This window comes from Alexandromys fortis, unplaced genomic scaffold (assembly GCF_014885135.2).
Source record: "Alexandromys fortis isolate MF-2015 unplaced genomic scaffold, M_Fortis_MF-2015_v1.1 scaffold_206, whole genome shotgun sequence".
Classification (NCBI taxonomy): Eukaryota; Metazoa; Chordata; class Mammalia; order Rodentia; family Cricetidae; genus Alexandromys; species Alexandromys fortis.
Window position 1 is genome coordinate 1430635 of NW_026068097.1, and position 21074 is coordinate 1451708.

The 21074-nt window shown below is 48.0% G+C and overlaps 1 protein-coding gene across 2 annotated transcripts in view; it reads right to left on the reverse strand.

The window, feature by feature from the left end:
- Hmgb3 (high mobility group box 3) overlaps positions 1 to 3589 on the reverse strand; it is a 4623-nt gene extending 1034 nt beyond the window's left edge. Inside the window, exons 1-5 of one of the 2 annotated variants that reach the window (XM_050123606.1) lie at positions 3082 to 3589; positions 1964 to 2118; positions 1620 to 1759; positions 854 to 1028; positions 348 to 567 (exon numbers count right to left, since the gene is read on the reverse strand). In XM_050123606.1, the coding sequence (XP_049979563.1) occupies positions 493 to 567; positions 854 to 1028; positions 1620 to 1759; positions 1964 to 2118; positions 3082 to 3457 (921 nt within the window). In that variant the 5' untranslated portion in view covers positions 3458 to 3589 and the 3' untranslated portion in view covers positions 348 to 492. Of the gene's footprint in view, positions 1 to 347; positions 568 to 826; positions 1029 to 1619; positions 1760 to 1963; positions 2119 to 3081 lie in introns of those variants that run through there. The other variant, XM_050123607.1, reaches the window with a different exon arrangement.
- Between the last annotated feature and the right edge of the window lie 17485 nt (positions 3590 to 21074).

The following is a 21074-nucleotide window of genomic DNA, read 5'->3' on the forward strand; positions in this document are numbered from 1 at the left end:
TTCTGGCATACAATCACTGTAGTGAAGCCTTAAACATGTATTTTTTCCCAAGCTTTAGCTGGGTTGAGATGGCAGAGGAAGAGTTTCTCACATGAAATGAATAGAGCATGGTTTGGAGCCTTTATTTTATTTTATTTTTTAATATAATTTTTTATTGAAAAAAAATTTCTGCCTCCTCCCCGCCTCCCATTTCCCTCCCCGTCTCCCTTTGCGCCCCTCCTCCCTCTCCTCTCCCCCTCCCCCACTCCTCTCCCCCTCCCTCTCCAGTCTGAGGGGCAGTCAGGGTTCCCTGCCCTGTGGAAAGTCCCCCCCCCACTCCTCTCCCCCTCCCTCTCCAGTCTGAGGGGCAGTCAGGGTTCCCTGCCCTGTGGAAAGTCCAAAGTCCTCCCCGCTCCATCCTGGTCTAGGAAGGTGGACATCCAAACTGGCTGGGCTCCCACAAAGCCAGAACATGAAGTAGGATCAAAACCCAGTGGCATTGTCCTTGGCTTCTCAGCAGCCCTCATTGTCAGCCATATTCAGAGAGTCCGGTTTTATCCCATGCTTTTTCAGTCGCAGTCCAGCTGGCTGTAAATATGTTTCTTGATCATTCAAATCTTCAAGTCAATGGGCATTCACGTCATGTTAATAACCCTATCAAATCCCTTTTCCCTCTAAGGGTAGGTGTAGGTACAGTTAGAGTACTAGTTTTAAATGTAGGGGGAGGAGAGGGAGAACTGCCAGAAGCAAGAACATCAGCACACATAGCTTTCTTCTAGGGATCTGGACCCTTGCAGGCTAAGAAGAGCACCCAGTCTAGTCTAGCAGAGCAGCCATACACCCCAGCAACCAGGGAAGCTTCCAGTCCTCTCACCTTCTCATACTTCTCCTTCAGCTTTGCGGCCTTGGTAATGTAAGGCTGCTTTTCACTGTCACTTAAGTTATTCCACATCTCACCCAGCTTTTTGGCCACATCTCCAATGGAGATTCCAGGATTTGTAGATTTGATCTTGGGGCGGAATTCAGAGCAGAATAAGAAAAATCCAGACCTTTGGGGAGAGATTTATATAGGTCAGGTAAGTATGCATGTATATGCACGCACGCACGCGCACACACACACACACACACACACACACACACACACACATTTCCTTCTTGAGACAGAGGTGTTGCTATATAGCACAAACTAGATTCCAACTTTCACTCCTGCATCATTGGCCCCCAAGCACTAGGCTTCTAAGATAGGTATGCCCAAATACACCATACCAAAATACTATTGCTTCTTGCCCTGATCTATCCTCTCTTGCATGGAATCACCACATTCAATGCTCTAAATCTAAAGTGTTTAGAATGTCTAGTGATCCTGCAATGTACAGTGCCTTTGTCTTCCAACTGCTAGGTAAGGGAAAAGTAATACGGCTAAGGGAGCGGGTGTGCTAAAGTCAGATGCCTCCTTTCTAGTGAAGAACCAGTCAAGCTCTGAAGCTGAGACAGTGAAGCAGACAGGCACTGAACAGAAAGCTGAGTTTAGAAGCTTGTCTTGCCATTTTTTTTTTTTTAGAAAAGGTAACAGCCTTTAAAAGTCTTTTCAGCAAGAGGAAAACTTTCAACTGTTACTACATAATCCTATAGCTACTTACGGTGGTCTTTTGGGGGCATTAGGGTCCTTCTTCTTCTTGCCTCCTTTAGCTGGTCCATAATCTTTCATTTCCCGATCATAGCGTACTTTATCTGCCTTTGCCATTTCATCAAACTTTGATTTCTCTTTGCCGGACATTGTCTGCAAACAACAGAACTTGTTAAAATTCCTGGATACAGTTGAACACATACTTGACCAATGGTTTTGTAGAACCCCTTTGTGGGGAAAAAAGGTCTCTGCACTTATTTTTAAAGGGTAAAGAAAGAAGAAAACAGCCAGCCACTTGGGTGACTCTGCAAGTGAGCAAATCCCGAATGTAGCCTACAAACTGAACCCTCAAAATACCTTCCACCTCTCAGAGCACTTCTTGGAAAACTCCGCAAAATTGACTGGGACCTCGGGGTTTTTCTTCTTATGTTCTTCCCTGCAGGTCTGCACAAAGAAGGCATAAGCCGACATCTTGCCCTTTGGTTTCTTGGGGTCACCTTTAGCCATCCTGACTGATGTTATGGAGAGAAGACAGAAAGAAGAAAACACAATGAAATACGATGAGAAATACAAAGAGAAAGCAATGGCAAAGCCAAATTAAGTTTCTTGGTAGGAACTCTCCTCCCCCTCAGCTCCTGACATCGGTGGCAGCAGAAGGCAGAGTAGGAAAGAAATCAGCTTCACTGTCGCTTGTCATTTAACTTTTGACCAGCATGAAGCGTGCTGGTTTACAAGTTACTTCTCTAGAGTGATCAAGTTCTTCAAATGGGGATAACCTCAAAGTGGGGTGCTGAGCACTCCACATTACTGAACTGCTACTATTTCGCAGTTTCTAAAACCAAAAGCCTGAAGAACTAATGGGAAGACATGTTCATAATGTTCATAGAGAAGGTAAGCGATGGGAGACAGACTTCATTTCGACTAGGTAATTGTCTCTTTAATTCTTCCGTTTAGATCGGAAATCAAACGAAACCATAAATAGGAACAGATGTGAAATACCAGTGTTGCTGATATATTTGCCTTATAAAAATGGCTTTTTACAGCACTGGTGATCTGGAAAGCAAGCAGGTATCCTTCATACTATTAGTTGAAACCTGTCACCAGGAAAAGGGGGAGGGGACATCAAAAGGACTAGTCTTTCCCTTGTGTAATGCAGAAATGCAGGTCTAGCAAGGAACACTTTCCCCAAAGTTTCCAAATAAAAATGCAGCTGTGGCGTGTCATCCTCCCTGTCCCCCCCACTTCACCACCACCGCCCCCCCCCCGCCCGCTTCCCGCCATCTTTTCCTTTTCCCACACCCAAGGTCATCATGTAAAACTAAAGCACTCCCCTTGGCACCAAAGGCCCGCGGGGCAGCATTAAACCCCTCCGCGGCATCCCGGGTGGGGCGCGCCCCAACACTGGGGCGTCCAGGCGTCCAGCGGACAGCCCGTGTCGGGCCACGTCCCCATTGCTCCGGACACCCGTAATTCACCTTCCATTTTGTCAAAAGCCTCGGGATGAAAGAAAGTGCCCGTGAAATCGACTGCTACCACCCCCAAGCCGAGCGCGGTGCCGGGGGCGGCGGCGGCGTGGGGGGGGGACGTAGGGCCCGGTGGGCGACAGTCGCGGCCGCCGCGCCTCCGAGAGCCCCGCTTGCTAAAATGGCTGATCCGCGCGCGGCCGGCGCAGGCGGCGATGCTGGTGAACAAAGCGGCCCGGGCCCCGCCACCGTCGCCCGCTCGCTGGCCCCCACCCCGCCCCGCCCCGCCCCACGCGGGCCGCCCGAGGGCGCCGAGCCACCAGCCCGGCCTCCCCGCCCCCGACGCGGGCCGCACTCCTCGGGATAACAAAGGCGCCCGTGCAGCCATGACGCTCCGCGCAGCGGGGCCCAAGGCAGCGCCCCCGGCCCCGCATGCTGTCCGGCTCCGCGGTCACAGCCTGCCGCCGGGACCCCCCTCCGGCCTCGCCCGAGCCCCGCACCAGCCATACTCATCCCGCCGCTGCGCCGGCGACACCTGCCCCCTCCCCAGGCCACCGGGCGCTCCACGACGGCCATGTTCCTGCAGAGCCGCTGGCTTTGCCCGCGGACCCGCACCGTGTCCCTCTCGGCCTTCCCGCGAACTTTGCCCGCGCCTGGGCCCCCAGCCGCGCGGCCGCTCCCTGCAGAGTCGCTCCCGGGCTGGGGCGCGCCCAGCACCCTTCCCGCCGCCACCGCCAAGACGCGCTCCGCCAGAGCCCGCAGCCGCCTCTCGCTCGCTGCGCTTCCGCAGCTGCGGAACATCTGGCCAGGGGTTGTGGAGCCGCCAGGCTGCTGCCCCCGGGGGCGACCGCCGAGCGCGGCTGTGCGGAGAGGGCCGAGCCGGAGGAGCAGCGGGCTGGGAGCGCAGGCACTGGAAAAGTTGAGACACCTGAATTGCTTCTTCCTTTCTGGCCACCGAGCAGCAGAGGACGAGACGGGGCGGCGAAGGCGCGGGGGCCGGGCCGGCGAGAGCGATAGCGGCGCGCTCGCGGAGGCGCGGGCCGGAAAGTTGTGCGGGTGCCGCTGCAGCTGCAGGAGCGGCGGCGGCGGCGGGCGCGGGCGGTGCGAGACGTACCTGTATTGTTCGCGAGTCTGGGCAGCGCAGGGCACGACGCGCGGCTCAGCGCACCCAGCCTCGCGCTAGCTGCCTCCACGAGAGCCGCCTGATTGGCCAACGGGCTCCGCCGTTTAAAACAACCTCCTCGCCCAGTCATTGGCTGTAGACCTCATGCATATTAAGCAGACTCCCGCGCCCATTGGGCGCGGCCTCTGGGCTCATTCATTCAAACACAACAACCCGCGGTCGCCTGCTGCGAAGGCAAAACACAGAATAATGATTTTTCTCTGGAACCCACCTCCCGCGGAGCACAGGCGCGAGCTCTAGACCTCCAAGGACTTTGGGGAGGTGGCCCTAAGGTTCCCGCAGGCCTTGGCCTCTAGCGTGAGAAAGCGAGGTCGAGCTCAGCTGCTCTGCCCTCTGCTCCTGCAGCGTGACACTTTGGCCGCCTCTCGCCCTAGTTCGTGCCCCTGGAAACCCCCTGGGTCGTTTGGCGAGGGCCAACGGCCCACCTCTGCCCAGCAGTGACGCAGCAGGGGCCTGTTTGCAGGCCCCCACTCGGTGCCCAGCCAAGCTCCAACAGCCTCTGCTGCGCGTCCTAGCAGAAGCCAGCGGCTTTCAAAGCCTACCTGAAAGAGGCCTGACCGTGCCTTCATGAATGGCATTCTTTGCGGCTCTTTCCAGTAATTGCCAGTCTCTATGTAAGCACCTGCATGCAGTTGAGAAAACGGCGGGCTAGGATAGCTAGGAGAAGGAAACAAAGTCCAACAAGAGCAGAAAAAATGTGAGGAAAAGTAGTTTTGTGAACAAGCAGTGTTACAAAGTGACACAGGTCCCCCATCACTGTCCTGTGCAGACATGCATTTCTTTCTTTTCCTGGCACTTCCCTGGTGAATAAAAGTACATGGAATGACAGACTAAACGCCACTGGCTTGGTGGTATCAGTCAAAGTATCAGCCCTGCTTTAAAACGATCTGAGGAGACTGTTGTATTAGTCCAGCAGTACAGCACTCCGGGGTGTGTGTGTGTGTGTGTGTGTGTGTGTGTGTGTGTGTGTGTGTAGGGGAGTGGTTGATTTCAATAATGCCCAGCTAAAAAGTATTGAAAAATAGCTTCAGGTCCTTGCATCCTTGAGTTACCACAACTTTCAGAAAATGTTGGGAGAAAAAGGTAAGGTGCAAAGAACATTTTCAAAGTCAGCAAAATCTGAAGACAGTAAAGTCTCACTTTTTATAAAAAAATAAAATAAAAATAAAAGCTCGTGGTCAGGTAGATGTTTCCCCCAGGTAGACAGTCTCAGCTCTAACCAGATCCTAAACAACACCCCCTTCCCACTCAAGCAGGGTTGTCTTTCCTCCAAGCCATGCTATCTCTGTGTAATTCACCAGCGAGTAGAGTGTTTATGTGGAATCTGACCTCTCCATCAAAGCACCCAAGCCTCTCACGGTTGCCAGGCATTTGCAGGCCTGACAACAGCTTAGACCTCTCTGTTGTACAGTGCTCTGGCCACACGGGGAAGTCAACCCTTCCAGAAGGTCAGACCAAAGAAGAGTGTCTCCAAACAGCAGCACAGCCAGACCCTCATGTTTCCATCAAACCTCAGACTCCTCCAGACTTATTCATTCCCTACTGCACTGGTAACCCCCTTTCTGTATATATACTCCAGAAGAGGAAGGGTCTATTTCTGTCTCTGCTCAAGAGACAGTCATTACTGCTAGGCATGGTAGTACAAGCCTTTAATTCCAGCACTTGGGAAACATAGGCAGGCAGATCTGAGATCAGTCTGGTCTACATGGAGAGTTCTAGGTCAGCCAGGACTACATAGAAAAATCCTGTCTCAAATGAACAAACAAAAGCAATTGTCAGCCTTGAAGGTGGTTGCCATGGTTCTATATACACCTTCCTCCTAGGCTCCTATGTAGGTGATCTTCCTTGCCTCATTTCCTTCTGCAACAGCATGCTGGAGAACAGGCTGTGTCCTAGTGGGCTCCGACCTCGCAAAAACGCTCATACTTTAAAGCCATGTATGTTAAATACCTACTAATGGCTAGGCGAAGTGTGGAACACTTATAATCAGTACTTAGACGGCTGAGAATTGAGGACTTCAAGTTTGTGGACTGGCTACACAGTAAGACCTTGGCAGAAGGAAGATGAAGTGGTGGGGTGTGGCAGGGCTGGAAGGAAGAGGCAGAAAAACCAGTGTCACATTCCTGTGCCCAGAGGCACAGCCCAGTCTGGTCTCAGGTACTAGAAGGTAGTGCTTTCAGAGGGTAGCAAATGGCCCCTGGTATCTGCTGGCTTGGCACTGTCAGGAGAAGTGCCCAGAGCAATTGAACAAGTGAGTAACTGGCTAGGGAGCAGGAGAACATTCCAGGCCTTAGAGATGGCCCTCCAGGGACCATCAGCCGTCAGTCAACTTCCAGGCTCAGAACCAGGCAAGGCCTAGCCACAAAAGACAACCACTAACCAGAATCCTTTAAGCTGCTTCGCTGCCAAGAGAAGTTATGAAAACATCAAAAGTAAATACGAAAGGGGATAAAGTGTGGCAAATGCTATTTAGAGAGGGTTTCAATCCCTGTCAGTTGAAGGCCACCAAAAGATTAAACAGAATCTTCATCATTCAACAAAAATGAGCTCCTGGGCCCGTGGCAAAATCCCCACCCCACCCCTACACACAGACCCCAAACTCTTTACTTGGGTACCCAGGGATTAAATGCGACTCCCCAGAGGTCCAAGAAGGCCAGTTTCCTTTTAAGATCAATAAAAGCCCGTGTAGTGGCACATTCTGGGAATCCAAGTATTAGGGCGATTAAGACCTGAGGAGCAGAAGTTCAGGGCCAGAGGCCTTCACAACAAGACCCTGTCAGAAAAATCCAACACAGGTGCTAGGCATGGTAGCACTCACCCTTAATCTCAGTATTCTGGAGGCTGGAACAGACAGACCTGTGAGTTCTAGGGCAGCCTGGTCTAGATAGTGAGAACCTGTGGAATCAATGGAAGATTTGGGTTGTAGCTCACTAGTACAGTGTGTGTGTGTGTGTGTGTGTGTGTGTGTGTGTGTTAGGCTCTGGGTTCCATTCTAGGGCTCACATAAAGAAAACAGAGATGAGCAAATGAAGCCAGAGTGTCCATTCCACAGGAAGGTGTGGGTTACGCTGGGATTGTCCAATCATTTAAAATTTATCAAGGCTCTGAAGACCTCTGAGGAAGCAAGACCTTCACTATCAGCCATTGTAAATCAACCCAGTTCTAGCTAGCTTTCAGATCGTCCAGTCCTTGACCCACCCTGCTCATCCTCCCGTGACCAACAACAGCTCTCAAATATCCCACTCCTATACTTAGACCTGGCCCTCCTCCCCTGCCTTTCTATTTGCTTCCCCCAGGGGGTAAGGTGTTTTCAGAGGTTTCAGAGGTGATAGCACAACAGCTATCAGAAACCATGTGTACCTTGTAAAGACTGCAGGGTCCAGCTTTCTGGAACACCAAACAACCACGTCCCTGCAAGGATCCGAATAAAAGCTTGGTCATAGGCTCAACAGACTTCGGTGAGCAGCACCTCAAAGAGGGGTTCCCAATTCTGTGCATCAGCTAGAGAGAAGTCTGCTAGGAGTCAGGTAGGTGGGTGAAACTGTGCCTCCTCTCCTGCCCTGTTGCACAGTAGAAGTATTGAAGCCTCCAGGGAGTCAGTGGCCTAGAACCAAACCAAGCCTTGAGCCCTGGGGCTGTGCGCAATTTATCTCACTGCTTCAGCCAAGGTGCCTGAAGCGGTGCCTTGCTATAGTACTGCCCTTACTCAGCCAGGCTAAACTGCTTCTCCTGGGACCAGTGGAAAAGAACCCTGAAGCCACAGTCATTTCCCACGTGACAGAGCCCTCTTGAGCAGCACAGGGATCACAAGAGTCCTGCTAAGACCGCTTTCATGTTGACTGAAAGGCCACTAGAAATGGGCCGACCTGAGAAACTAGTACTCAGAATACTACCTAAACCCAGACCCTTGTGGGTGGGGCACAGTCCTAATCTACAAAAACTTGAGGGCTAATAGCAGGCCAGGGAAGGTAGGGGCAGACCCTAGACCCAGACCCTTGTGGGTGGGGCACAGTCCTAATCTACAAAAGCTTGAGGGCTAATAGCAAGCCTTGGAGGATAAGGACAGGCTTATGGAGAAGGCCTTGCTCTCCAACAGTTAAGGCCCAGGGGAGGAGAGTAGAGAAGGGACACTACCATAGGGTCCCTCTACTGGAAACGTCATTCTCAGAACAGCCCTATCTTGCTGGGCCTGGACAGCTTCGCTAAGCTGTTAGTGATGGAGTTGAGAGTGTCTCACCCAGACCTGCATTGCCTGTCTGGCGTCTCACATTGGCAGTAGCTGAGCCAGCTACCCCAAGGGTATTTTTTATTTCATTTAATTTTGTTATTACTTTTGTTTGTTTGTTTTGAGATAGGGTTTTGGAACATAGCTCTGACTATCTTGGAACTATGTAGATCAGGCTGGCTTTGAACTCACAGTGATCCTCCTGCCTCTGCCTCCCAAGTGCTAGGATATAACCCCTAGCCTCCTAAGTGCTGGGGTCAAAAGTGTTCAGCCTATTTGTTTTGTGGTACTAAGAATTAGGTTCAAGACCTCATGCATGCTAGATACATACTCTACTACCAAGCTATAGCTCTGATCTTCATTTCAGGACTGGATCTTGCTGTGGTCCAGGCTGTCCCCGAAGCTGCTACCATCCTCCTGCCTCAGCTTCCCAAGCACAGGAATTCCAGATACATTCCCTGGAGTTTGGACAGGCTGAAGTGGTAGCCCTTCTGTGCCTAAAGGTATGTATAGAATTTAGCGCTGATCCTCAGAGGAAGAAGCTAATTGGCCAGCACTGTGCTCCTTGAGAAAAGAGAAAAGCTACTACTCTTCACTGAGGCAAAGATGGGGGCAGGACACTGAAGAAGAAACGCGTGGGGGCAAGAGATGCTTTTTTGAGTCAGGATTACACTGTGTAATGTAACAAAATCTCAGAGACCCACCTGCTCCTGTCCCCCAAGTGTCAGGACAAAAGGTGCACACCACATCCTGCTCAAGAGTTACCTTTCAAAAACTGTTCTTGGCTATGACTCAATCGGCACCTGGCAAGATTCAGGACTTGATTTATAATCCCAAAACCCACATAAAAATGGGTGCTAAACTGGTCAGTGCGATGCACACCTTTAATCCCGGCACTCAGGAATCAAAGGCAGGCAGATCTCTGAGTTCAAGGCCAACCTGGTCTACCGAGTTAATTCCAGGAGAGTCAGGACTACTAACACAGAGAAACCCTGCCTCAAAAAAAATCCTAAACAGAATCAAACCATGGGGCACCACCCTTGCATGTGGCTGTACCCCAGAGACGGTGAGATGGGAGAACGACAAGCGGGTCCCTTGAAGTTCACCAACCAGGTGGTCTGACAAAGTTCCAGGCTAACAAGCAATCTTGTCTTTAACAAAATGCAGAAGAAGGTACACAAGGATGAACACTAGAAGTGGCTTCTGACCTCTGAACTCTAATACCAACAAATATCCCCCACTTCGAGTGAATGCAAACTAAAGATACTCTTCCTAAAACAGGAGGCAAGGCTCAGTGGTAGAGAGCTTGAGAGTTCACCAGGCAATACAAGTCCTGGGGTTTCTTCATAGCCGGAACCACAAATTAAATATCACCCAAACCCCCCTATTTCTTTTCTTTCTTAATTTTTGTTTGTTTGTTTGTTTGAAACAGGGCTTCTCTGTGTAACAGCTCTGGCTGTCCTGGAACTCACTCTGTAGATCAGACTGACCTCAAAATCACAGATCTGCCTGCCTCTACCTCCCAAGGAAGGGCTGGGATTAAAGGTGGAAACTCCAAGCAGATATACAGGAGGAAAAAAATGTGGAGTCAGGGAGATGCCATGTAGCCATGGAGGAGAAAGACACTGGTGTGTCATTACAGAAAAACCATGAGCCTCGTGGTAAAGTATAAAATAATAGAAATGTGTTAATTTAAGATATAAGAGCTAACTAATAAGAAGCATGAGCTAATAGGCCAAGCAGTGTTGTAATAATACAGTTTCTGTGTGTTTTTTTCGCGTCTGGGCAGTGATTAAACAGTCTCTGACTACAGCTATGTACCCAGGCTTGACTGGAGCTCCTAACCTTCCTGCCTCCACCTCCCAAGTGTTGGGATTATAGGGGAAGAAGGTTTTCATCCTAAAGATAGATGGAAGAAGGTCTGCAAAGACTGTACAGACTCAGTATTTGTGAGGATTCTCTAGGCAATAAAATGTAAACTGCCACAGGCTTTGGAAAAAACACAACCCCTTAAATATAAGTGTTAAAGTACCCTAAGATCCAGGGGAGAACCTAAAGGCTCAGGTTATGTGCTTAGGCTTACAAGAAGAGCTACTTTGTGAGCACAGAAGTGGAGCATGGGTGTGGCAGGCCAATCTTGTTCATTGCAGCGGTTGTCACACACAGATACCGCATTTACAGCGGGCAACAAGGCATTGCCCATTCAAAACCGTGTTTAAAACTGTGTTTGAGACAGTCCAGCTGCTGTGGAAAATGGAAAAGAGGAAGAGAGATAGGCTCTGGGGGCATCCCATAGAACTGCCTAGATGCTGTGAAGAGAACAGAGTGGCTGTATCTTTCATAAACCTCCTTCACCAAGCTGGTATGGGCTTTTCAATGAGGCAGTTCCCCTTTTTCTTTTTTATTATTAAAAAATGTCACATGTTTTCATTATATGCTTTCCCTCCTTCCAGCTCTACCCAAGTCAACACACACAGCTTAACAGACAACCCCCCCCCCCCCGGGAGAGAAGAACAAAAAAAATAAACAATGGAAATCAAACAAACAAAAACCCAAAGAAAATAAAACAAAAAGTACATAAAAGACACAAAGTCCTTTTTGTGTTGGTCAGTTACTCTCGGTTTTGGGGCCTGCCCTAGAGTGGGGTTGATATACCTGGTGACACTTACTGATCCAATTCCCATTGAGTCACTCATACTCCTGTAACCCCAACTGAAGCACAATTAATAAAAAAAACTCAGAGAGAGAAATTGGGGTTCAACGTGAAGATCCAGAAAGCAAAGCAGCCAGCCACTGGCTCTTACCTTGACCTCAGTCTGAAATGGTGATCCTGACTCCAGGAATCTCAGAATGAGACTGAACCTGAGAGCTGTCTCCTCCCGTTTTATAATCCCCTCTAGTGCTGGGATTAAAGGCATATATCACTGGGATTAAAGGCTTGCACTGCCCGGTTTCTATGGCAACTGGTGTGACTACTAGGATTAAAGGTGTGCCTACCGTTGCCTGGTCTGTAGGTAAGGTTGGCCAGTGGGGCTGTTTTACTCTCTGAACTTCAGGCAAACTTTATTTATTAAAATACACTCTCTGAATATGGCGGACAATGAGGGCTGCTGAGAAGCCAAGGACAATGCCACTGGGTTTTGATCCTACTTCATGTTCTGGCTTTGTGGGAGCCTAGCCAGTTTGGATGTCCACCTTCCTAGACCAAGATGGAGCGGGGAGGACTTTGGACTTTCCACAGGGCAAGGAACCCTGACTGCCCCTCAGACTGGAGAGGGAGGGGGAGAGGAGAGGGGAGGAGGGGGAGAGGAGAGGGAGGAGGGGGGAAAAGGGGGACAGGGAGGGAAATGGGAGGCGGGGAGGAGGCGAAAATCTTTTTTTTCAATAAAAAATTATATTTAAAAAAAAATAAAAAAATAAAATAAAAAACACACCTGAAACTGAAAAAAAAATACAAACGAAATGCCACTACTACACCCAATAAACTCACTAATTTACTAAACTGGGCTTGTGTGGAGCTGTTTGCTCATTCCCAGCACAAAATGAACCATTTGGTCCTAAAGTAGAGAAGAGTCAAACTGGAAAGGAAGTGAATTAGCTTGTTGTTTAAGGATGAGGACACACAGCGTTTGATTGTAAGTGCAGTATCCTAAGTCCCTTCGGGGAGTGGAGGTGAAGATAAGGAAAGGAAAAGAAAACTTCCAGTGGCCCTGGGCTGCTGCCGCTGCTGCCACTGCTGCCACTGTCGGCCTGCCACTGTCACTGCCTCTTGCCATAGCTGGCTCCTGGAAGTGCTTCCCAATAGCGTCTCGGCTTTCATCTTAAAAGCCAGGTGATGATAATGATGATGAGGGCACACACTGAAGCCCAGCTTCTGGAACACTTGATTGGGGGGAGTGGGACTACGGAGGGGAGAGCGCACCAAATCAGCCATTTACCCTGTCTTCTGATCCTGCTCCCCTAACATGGCTCCTGATTAAGTGATGAGCCAGCATATGTTGCTGGCTAATTTAAATATTTATGGTGGATTTTCAGATTACTTCTTAGCATGCCAGAGTGTTGACACCCTATAAATCTTGTAACTTCTCAGGTGGAAGAGCCATTAGTGTCTAGCGTGAATTTTTCCTGCCTAGCTGTCTGTGTGGAGAATTTGGTCCCCGAGAGAGCCAAATGGTGCGTCAAGGTCACATAGGCATTTGTGGAGAGATGCTGGTTCATTTCCCAAGGCTATGGCCATTGCACCACACCAAAAGCCTGTCCAAGAGAGCAGGGACTAGAAGGATGTTGAAGCTTTGGAAACAGATGGGGACCATGCTGCACTTTTCCCAGGCAAAGGAGATACATCATTTTCCGAGGACAATGAAGGAAACAGACAGAGATGGTGAGCCATCCAGATACAGGCTGAACATAGTACCTGTCATCTCCCATCATCCTACATGACAGTAAAGCTACTACATTGGGATGCTGCCACACTGTTGTGCCAAGTGTGAGACCTGGCTCTCTTGGAATATACCACCCTTCCAAATGGATGAAGGTGGGGAGCTAAGGTTCCTTAGGCTCTTAATGAACTCAAAGCTGTGCGAGCTCTCCACAAGCTGCACTCTACCGCCATGGTATCACAACCTAGCAAAGAGACCTGGGAAGACAGTATGCATGCGTCCTGCTGAGGATGCGTCCTGCTGGTGCTGTGTAATGGTGGCCATTACATACTTCATGCTGTCTCGAAAGTCGGGAACACAAAATGTTCAGAACACATGTGGTGAGCACAGAAGTCAAAAGCGTGGGCTTTCAAGTTAGCAGGATGTGTATTCAAATCATAGGTCTGTCCCTTTGCAGCCGAGCGCTCTTGGGCTGGCTGCTTACTGAATCTCTCTATGCCTGTTTCTTCATCAGTAAAATTGCTTTCTACTGCTCACCTCCTCATCTGGAGGTACAATTCTGAGACATGCAAAGGCCGGTGTGCTTAGTCCTAGACACCCAAAGATCCGTCAGCAAATGCAATTGTTCCAGAAAGCTGGAGTCTTAGGTAAAATTTTATTCCAATTCCTCACACTATTGTACACAAAGAAGGGTTTACTTTCATGACCAGAAATAAAGTATTTCAGAGAGAGAAAGAACACTATCCTTGCAACAACATAGTCCCAATCTGTTCTAGGTAGGTATTCTTCTATCCTCAGGAGAGGGACAGGTGTTGCTAATAGCCCACTTGACAGGAATGACCCCAAACTGTGATTCCAGCCTGATCCTGAGACTAGCACTTGCTCTTCGCTTTTGCATTCCTTGTGGGCATGCATGGCACACGTTATCATCTGGTGATAAAGCCAATCAAAGCAAAAGCAACTCTCAACTCCCATTTAATGTCTGCAGAAATAAGAACAGGAGTTTAAAATTCTGTCATAGAGACCTTTATGGTTTGGTGAAAGTTTGTCCACAAAAGGTTTAGTATAATAGAGGCCTTATCTTCAGTATGACAGTATTGAATGGTGGTAGGATTTTAAGAGGCAAGATATCACAAGAGATGATGAAGTCACAGTCATCCTTGGAAGGGATTAATGTAGTTCTTTCTGGTAGGACTGAGTTAGTTAGGAGTATGGCGGGATGGGAGGCTACAAATCAAAAGCACACACATTCTCAGCCTTTGCTGCTTAAGGAAGTTTCTGTTTCACTTGTCTGCAATGTTAGGACAAAGTCAGATATTGACGACCTGTTAGCACTTTCTAGTTTCCGAATCATGAGCTCAATAAAACAATTTTCTTTATAAAGTAGTTAGTTACAACAACATAAAACAGTTGAAGACTGGGAAGTTATCCTGGATTATCTGCATGGGTCCCAAATGAAGTCATATATACATACATATACATATGTAATACATGTATATATGAATGAGGGACACAAATGAATAATTGATATACACACAGAAAAATGTAATGCAGAGGTGGGGCAGAAAGATTTGGAGATGCTAGTTCTAAAAACTGGGGTACCAAGGGATGCAGGCAGCCACCAGAAGCTGGAAGAAACAAGTAATGGGTTTGTTCTTGGAGCTTCAGGAATAAGTGGAGCCCTATCAACACCTTGTTTTCACCCCATTGATATTTATTTTGGACTTCTGACCTCTAGAGACAGTGAGGGATTAAATTTCTACTATCTGCTCTTTCCAGTTTGTACTTCTTTGTCATGACAATTTCCAGGAAATTAACACAAGATTCTCTGAGCCCATCTAGTCCTATGGTTTCCATAAACCATAAGCATCAGAATCCACCCCCCTTAAATCATCGTCTCTATAGACAACAGGTAAAGAAAATAAAGGAAGATGGTTGAGGAAAAAAAAGCCAAAATACCCACCTGTTGGGAACTATCTCCATGGTGACTACTGAGGCACCTTCCAGAACCTTCTGCCAACACAGTGTAAAAACACACATCTAGTTACAACCACCTCACCGTGTAGACGAGAGTTTGAACTGGGTGGGGTGGGGCATTTAGCGTAAATCCTCTTGCCTGAGTGCAGGTTTGACCCAACCCTATCCCCAGATCCCAAGCAAACACTTAAGATTACATTGCTGTCTCTAGACGAATTTTGTTTTTAGTACCCAATTCTGTTTTGAACAAAGACTGCCAAGTATGTCAGATGTGGCAAAGCCAAATAAATTATTTGCTCATGGAGAGCACAGACCTTGGGCAGGCTGGTAACGCATCTTTGGAAACAAGGCAACACTGCTTCATCCTTACCTGCATCTGGGCACTTAGTCTCCTGAATAGAAGCGTAATAGTGGGGGTAGTCAGGAATGAACAGCCATCAGTGTACCCAAAAACATGCATCCTCAAGGGGATAGAGGAGAGTCCAGACAAGAACACAGCAGAATGCCACAATCAGATTTTTCCTTGTTGTTGTTAGATTTAAAAGTTTTAAGGTCAGTTCTACCAAGAGGCCTTTGTGGTGGATAAAGCAAAGGTTACAATGAAATATTACTCCCCTTTTCCCTCTGGCCTTGATACTAACAGACAAAACATTAAAAGTCAGGTTCTCTTTCCTCCCCAAGCATGGTCAACAGAGGATGGCATTTTCAACAAGGAACCCCGAGGAACTCCTGGGAAATAAAACAAACAAGATCAAAGCCTTCTCCCCAAGGTCAGAGAGGTGGACATTTTCCAAACTGATTCTGCATTCAGGGCAATGTGTATGACTATTTTCAGGACCACTGACTTCTTTGTATTTTGTATCTCTGTTACTTTGTATTTTGTATCTCTGCTACTTTCTCTGCAACTTTGTCAACGGCCATTAAAAGATATATGGCCTCCCAGTCCAGTACTAACCAGGTCTGACCCTGCTTAGTTTCCAAGATCAGGCACGTTTAGGGTGGTATGGGTCTACTACTTGTTCTAGCTTTTTGGAACCCATTCTCTTTAAATGAATACCTTGATCAGCCTAGATATAGTGGGGAGGGCCTTGGTCTTTCCTCGCAGCAGTGTGCCTTACCCTCTGAGGAGTGGATGGGAGGGAAGGTGGAGGGAATGAGAGAAGAAGAGGGGAGTTGGTATGTAAAATGCTTTTTTATAAAGATAAATAAAATAAAAAGATGTATGGCAAGATGGGTAGAGTGGCTCAGTCTGGTCATCACAGCTCTCAAGAAGTTGAGACAAGAGGATCTCTACAGGTTGAAAACCATCCTGACTGACACATGAAAATCATGGCAAGCATGGGCTACAGAGAGAGACTATCTCTCAGAACCAAAAATAAGGGAGGGAAGAAAGAGGGGGAAAGAAAGGAGGGAGGGAAGGATGAAGACAGACACAGAGAGAGAGAGAGAGAGAGAGAGAGAGAGAGAGAGAGAGAGAACAAAGAGAGAGTGTCCAAGAAGCTTGTTTCTAGAGATGGAGTGAGGGTATGTTTTGAGAAAGAACATGGTGGCTCACTCCTGTAATCTCAGCATTTGGGAAACAGAAACAGGAGGGCCAGGAGTCATCCTCAACTACATAGTGAGTTTGAGACCACCCTGGGCTACATGAAACTAAACAAAACAAAACAGAAAAAAGAATGCGGTATGAAAGCACACACACAGCTACACATTTTGTTTGAGCTCACTCAAGTGACTACCACTACGGGGAACAAAGTTAGAGTAGAAAAGAATGACTACAAGAACTAGATAGATTCAGCTAGAAAGGGATACCAAAGATCACTGACAGGGGTGTATGAACAAAGGAGTGTTTGTTTCTTTCTTTTCACCAAAATAAACAAGAGTGAAGTGTGCAAGGGTCCTTCCCAAGCATGCCACAACACTGCTCCATTAGCTGCAGCCTTTGGTGGCAGCCAGTAAACTTCACGGTCCTGTTCAGCTTCAGAAGAGCTTTGTGGGCTGCAGACTGAGGGGGCATGCCTTCTTTAACAGCACTAAGGAACAAAGAAGTCACACACTAATGCCACTTGCTGTAACCTGACAGTTGTCTTGGTTTAGGATGCCCATCATTTCTCTCTCTCTCTCTCTCTCTCTCTCTCTCTCTCTCTCTCTCTCTCTCTCTCTCTCTTTCTCTCTCTCTCCCCCCCTCCCTCCCTCCCTCCCTCTCTCTCTTCTTTCTGAATTGTGTGTGTCTCCAGTCTTGGTATGTAGCACTGGCTGGCCTAGACCTTGTTACGTAAGTCGGGTAACCTTGAACTTACAGTAACCACCATGCTTGTCTTATGCCACGGGAAGGCTGGAATCCAGGGCCTGTGCAAGGACCAGTGTCATGACACCTAGTCTGTACGTTCACTGTTCAATGAGCATCTTCAGGACTGTGATGGAGAAGGTGTTCAGTTTCTTATTGAACACTCTTCTACTCCCCAGGGCTATGTGTGTTCCTGAACTGGATGCCTTTAACCACTCAATGACTTCTTTTTCCTAGTGGCCAGCACTTGGGTGGCCTCTGTTAGTGCAAGTACTGTTTGATCAGCTCCCTGACTAGAGCCTCATAACAGGCTGGATGCTGCTGCTTCAAGTCATCATATCCCTGGAACCTGAGAGTGTTACCTTTTCATTCAAGTATGATTAAGATAAGGATTGTAAGCTTGGGCAAATTATCCTTGATTGTCGGGATGAGTAACAACTGCAGTCCCATGTTTACTTAGTGGCTTATGACTGATATAACTGTGTGCGCCTCATATCTGACAACATAAAAAAACAGCAGCCTAACCCTGCAGCTCCAGAGGCTGGAAGTGTGACATCAAGGTATAAGCAGGGCTATGCTCCCTTTCCAGAGTCTGGGGGCAGATACTTCCCCACTACTTCCATATTTGAGGGGGCCTAGATGTGCCTTAATTTGTAGCAAAATAGCTCCAAACTCTTCCTCTTTCAATGCTTTTGCTTTTGTGGTGCTGGGGATCAAACCCAGTGCCATGAACATGCCAGGCCAAGTGCTTCTGTTTTCACATGGCTTCCTCTGTGTCTCTGTGTGGACTTTCCTGTTCACAAGACTGCCAGTGCTGGGATCAGATACCTCTTAAGGCTTAACTACTGACATCTGCAAGGACTGCTCCTTTTCTTGGGTTCTGTGTGAATGTAAATTCTGGAGGGCAGAGCAGAGTAGTGGCTGAAGATCCTGGCCTTGAAGATAAGGGTGATACAGCCCACAAACCATTGTCAGTCACTAGAGGCTGGCAGAGACAAGAAATTCATTGTCCCCTGGAGCCTCCTGGAGGAGCCAGATCCTGTGCCATTTTAGTTTCAGCTCAGGGATCCTGATTTTGGACTTCTACCTTCCAGTCCAGAAGTTTGAGATAAAACATTTCTATTTTTTTTATTACTGCTGTCGTTATTATTAATGTTGTAGCCCAGGTAGGCCTCAAGCTCATGATCCTCATACCTCAGCCCAAATGCTAAGAACACAGGTGTCTATCATCCCATCCAGCTAATTCATGTTCTTTGAAGCCACAGAGCAGGAGGCAGTTGTTCCAGTAACCCTTTTGTGGGCCCATGGGAGACTATGTCAGGGTATACCCAGAACTGGACCAGCCAGGGCAGTGTGGGCTACTGAAATGCCACCAGGTGACTTTCCACAACAGCTGCCACCAGTCCCAGACAGTGGTTCCTCTTTCTTTTTATGCCAGCCAAGGCTTGGCATGAGGCAGCTGATTATTGCCAATCTGACATGTGCAAATCCCATCTCTTTGTTTTCATTTGCATCTCCAATTCCTCAAGAATCTGGAATGTGAGCCTCTCCTCCGTATTCACTCGATAGCCTTTTGGGTGTCTCCTTCTGGTAATTGCCTAGTCACATGCTTTGCTCATTTTCCTCTTGGGTGTCTTTCTTGTTGGTTTGCAGAATTTCCTTGTATATTTTCCCTCCATTAATCCCCTGTTGGTTTTAAACAGCAAATATCTTCTCTCCATCTGTCATCTGTCTCGACTCTATCTGTGATGTCCTTAATAGAAGGAAATCCTTAATTTTGTAGCTATCGAATCTACCTAATTCAAAGCTGCCAGTGGAGAGGTGGGCTGGGCAGGGTCTTTGGAAAGGCAGCGTGAGGGCTGCTGTACCTGTGAAGGGAACTGTATGCACAAAATGTGCAGTCGGCTCTGCAAGAGCGTGTACCGCTTACTGAGTGCCCACCTCACCTTGGGCCCCTGTCTACACTGCTCCTCTGTTCTCCCGCTGATACAAGTAGTTCAGTACCAAGGCATTTAGACTTCATTGTGCACTAAAATCACCCTGAGGGGAGAGCTTGTGAAATGTAGCTCAGTTGAGAGAATGCTTGCCTAGCATGCACAGGCCCTGGGTTTGACTCTCATCACTTTGGATGTGAAGACAGGAGAACCTTGAAGACAGCCTGGGATACATGAGATTCAGTCTCAATAAACAAACAAGCTAGAAAAACAAATTCCTGGTACTTGTGCGACAAAGCTTTTCCTGGGGTGACATAACACACATCTACTCACCCAAGTTGGCGAACAATGTGTTTTATTGGGGTTACTTACAGGAATATGGGTGAGGAATTACCTGCAGGAGCAGAAATACTCAAAGACAGCTGCATCATCAAAGCTCACCCCAGCATGAATGACAGCTCGCTCACAAAACTAGGAACCTGGATCACATTGTATACCCTGCAGGCTGATCAACAGATTAGAGAGTGTCCTTTCCAACTAACTCAGTTGCTCTGAATCCCTTCGGGATAGCTCAGCTGGTTTCTGCCTTTTCCAGGCAGCTGGTTGGTTCTCAGAGTTTTTGAAGCTTGGTTCTTTTTTATCTGAGGAGAACTCTCAGCTTTTCATTGTTTACACTGGCAGGGAGGGAGGGAACCTAGTGAATCTGGTCAGTTTCAGGGACTTCCTGAAGTTATTTTGAGTTGCTTACCTTCCTGCTTAAGGAGCTTCCTGCAGGATGGAATGTTAACAACAGTGTCACACCTAGAATTTTGGCACCAGTACATCTGGGACACTTCCTGATAAGCTCTAGGTGGTGCTGTGGCTGATATCCCTGAACGAAGGACCTAGTACAGACAAGATATTTGACAGAGGAGAAAAATGAAGCCCAAGTTGGGGGTGGGTCATACCATTAGACAGTGGCTAAGTGCAGATTGCTTGGTGACTATTCTTTCCTCTTCATACCTGCCACTCCTATTGTCCTGTGGGACATGTGCTTTGGAATGGTCACAGGCTCTTCTTCACAGTCATCTTTCCTGACACTCTGACCATTTTGCGGCTTGTCCTGCTGAAAGCCAAGCACTAGCTAAAGGAGAAGCAATGCAGCGGTGCAACTGCCACATGATTCCTAGAGCAGCAAGAGGCTGCTGGGTGCGTGCAGGAAGGGGAAGAATGGGCAGGGTATCAACTCTGTTGGCATCTCAGCAGATAGCCCCTGCCCTGTAGCCAAGATAGGAGCCTCCCTTTCTTTTTAGCTGACTCTTCTCAGTAAAAGAAAAACACAGACCTGAAAAGATTGCTAAAGAATGAAAGCTCCAGGAAATTCCTACTGGGCATCAGGATAATCCAAGCCTTGGCACCAGTAGGGGTTTCCTTTCTTGAAGGGGAAGTCTCAGATCTCAAAAACAAAAATAATTTGTGTATGCGGGACAGGGTCTCACAGTGTAACCCTGGCTGGCCTGGAACTTCATATGTGAACCTTATTGGCCTCGAACTCACATTGATCTGCCTGCCTTTGCTGAATTAAAGATGTATGCCACCATGCCCAGCAGATCTTGAAATTCTGGGACCCCCATCTCAGCTACATAAACATTTGCGTATTTCCTTGTGTGCTTTTATATTTTCTATTGAATTATAGCATGGCTAAAGGAAAGGTGGAGAGAAGAACATTCTTTTTCTCTTCATTTGTCATGCAAATTGTAAATCAACACATTTCCCTTTATCAGTTTCTGTCCTTTGATTTTCTGTTGAGAAAGCCGTGGACAGTTGTCCTCACATTTCTATATTGCTCCTTCACTTGACAAGGGGAAAGAATGTCTCCTGGCCTGTGGCACCGAGTAAAAAAAGGTGATGCCCTGCATCAGCTAGAGGACATGCAGAGCAGAGTGAGAGAAGGAAAGAAGAAAAGGTACTTTAAGAAAAGGATGCTGCTAGCTGGGAAAGGGGGGAAGGAGGGAGGAAAGGAGGGAGGAGGGGAAGGAGGGGG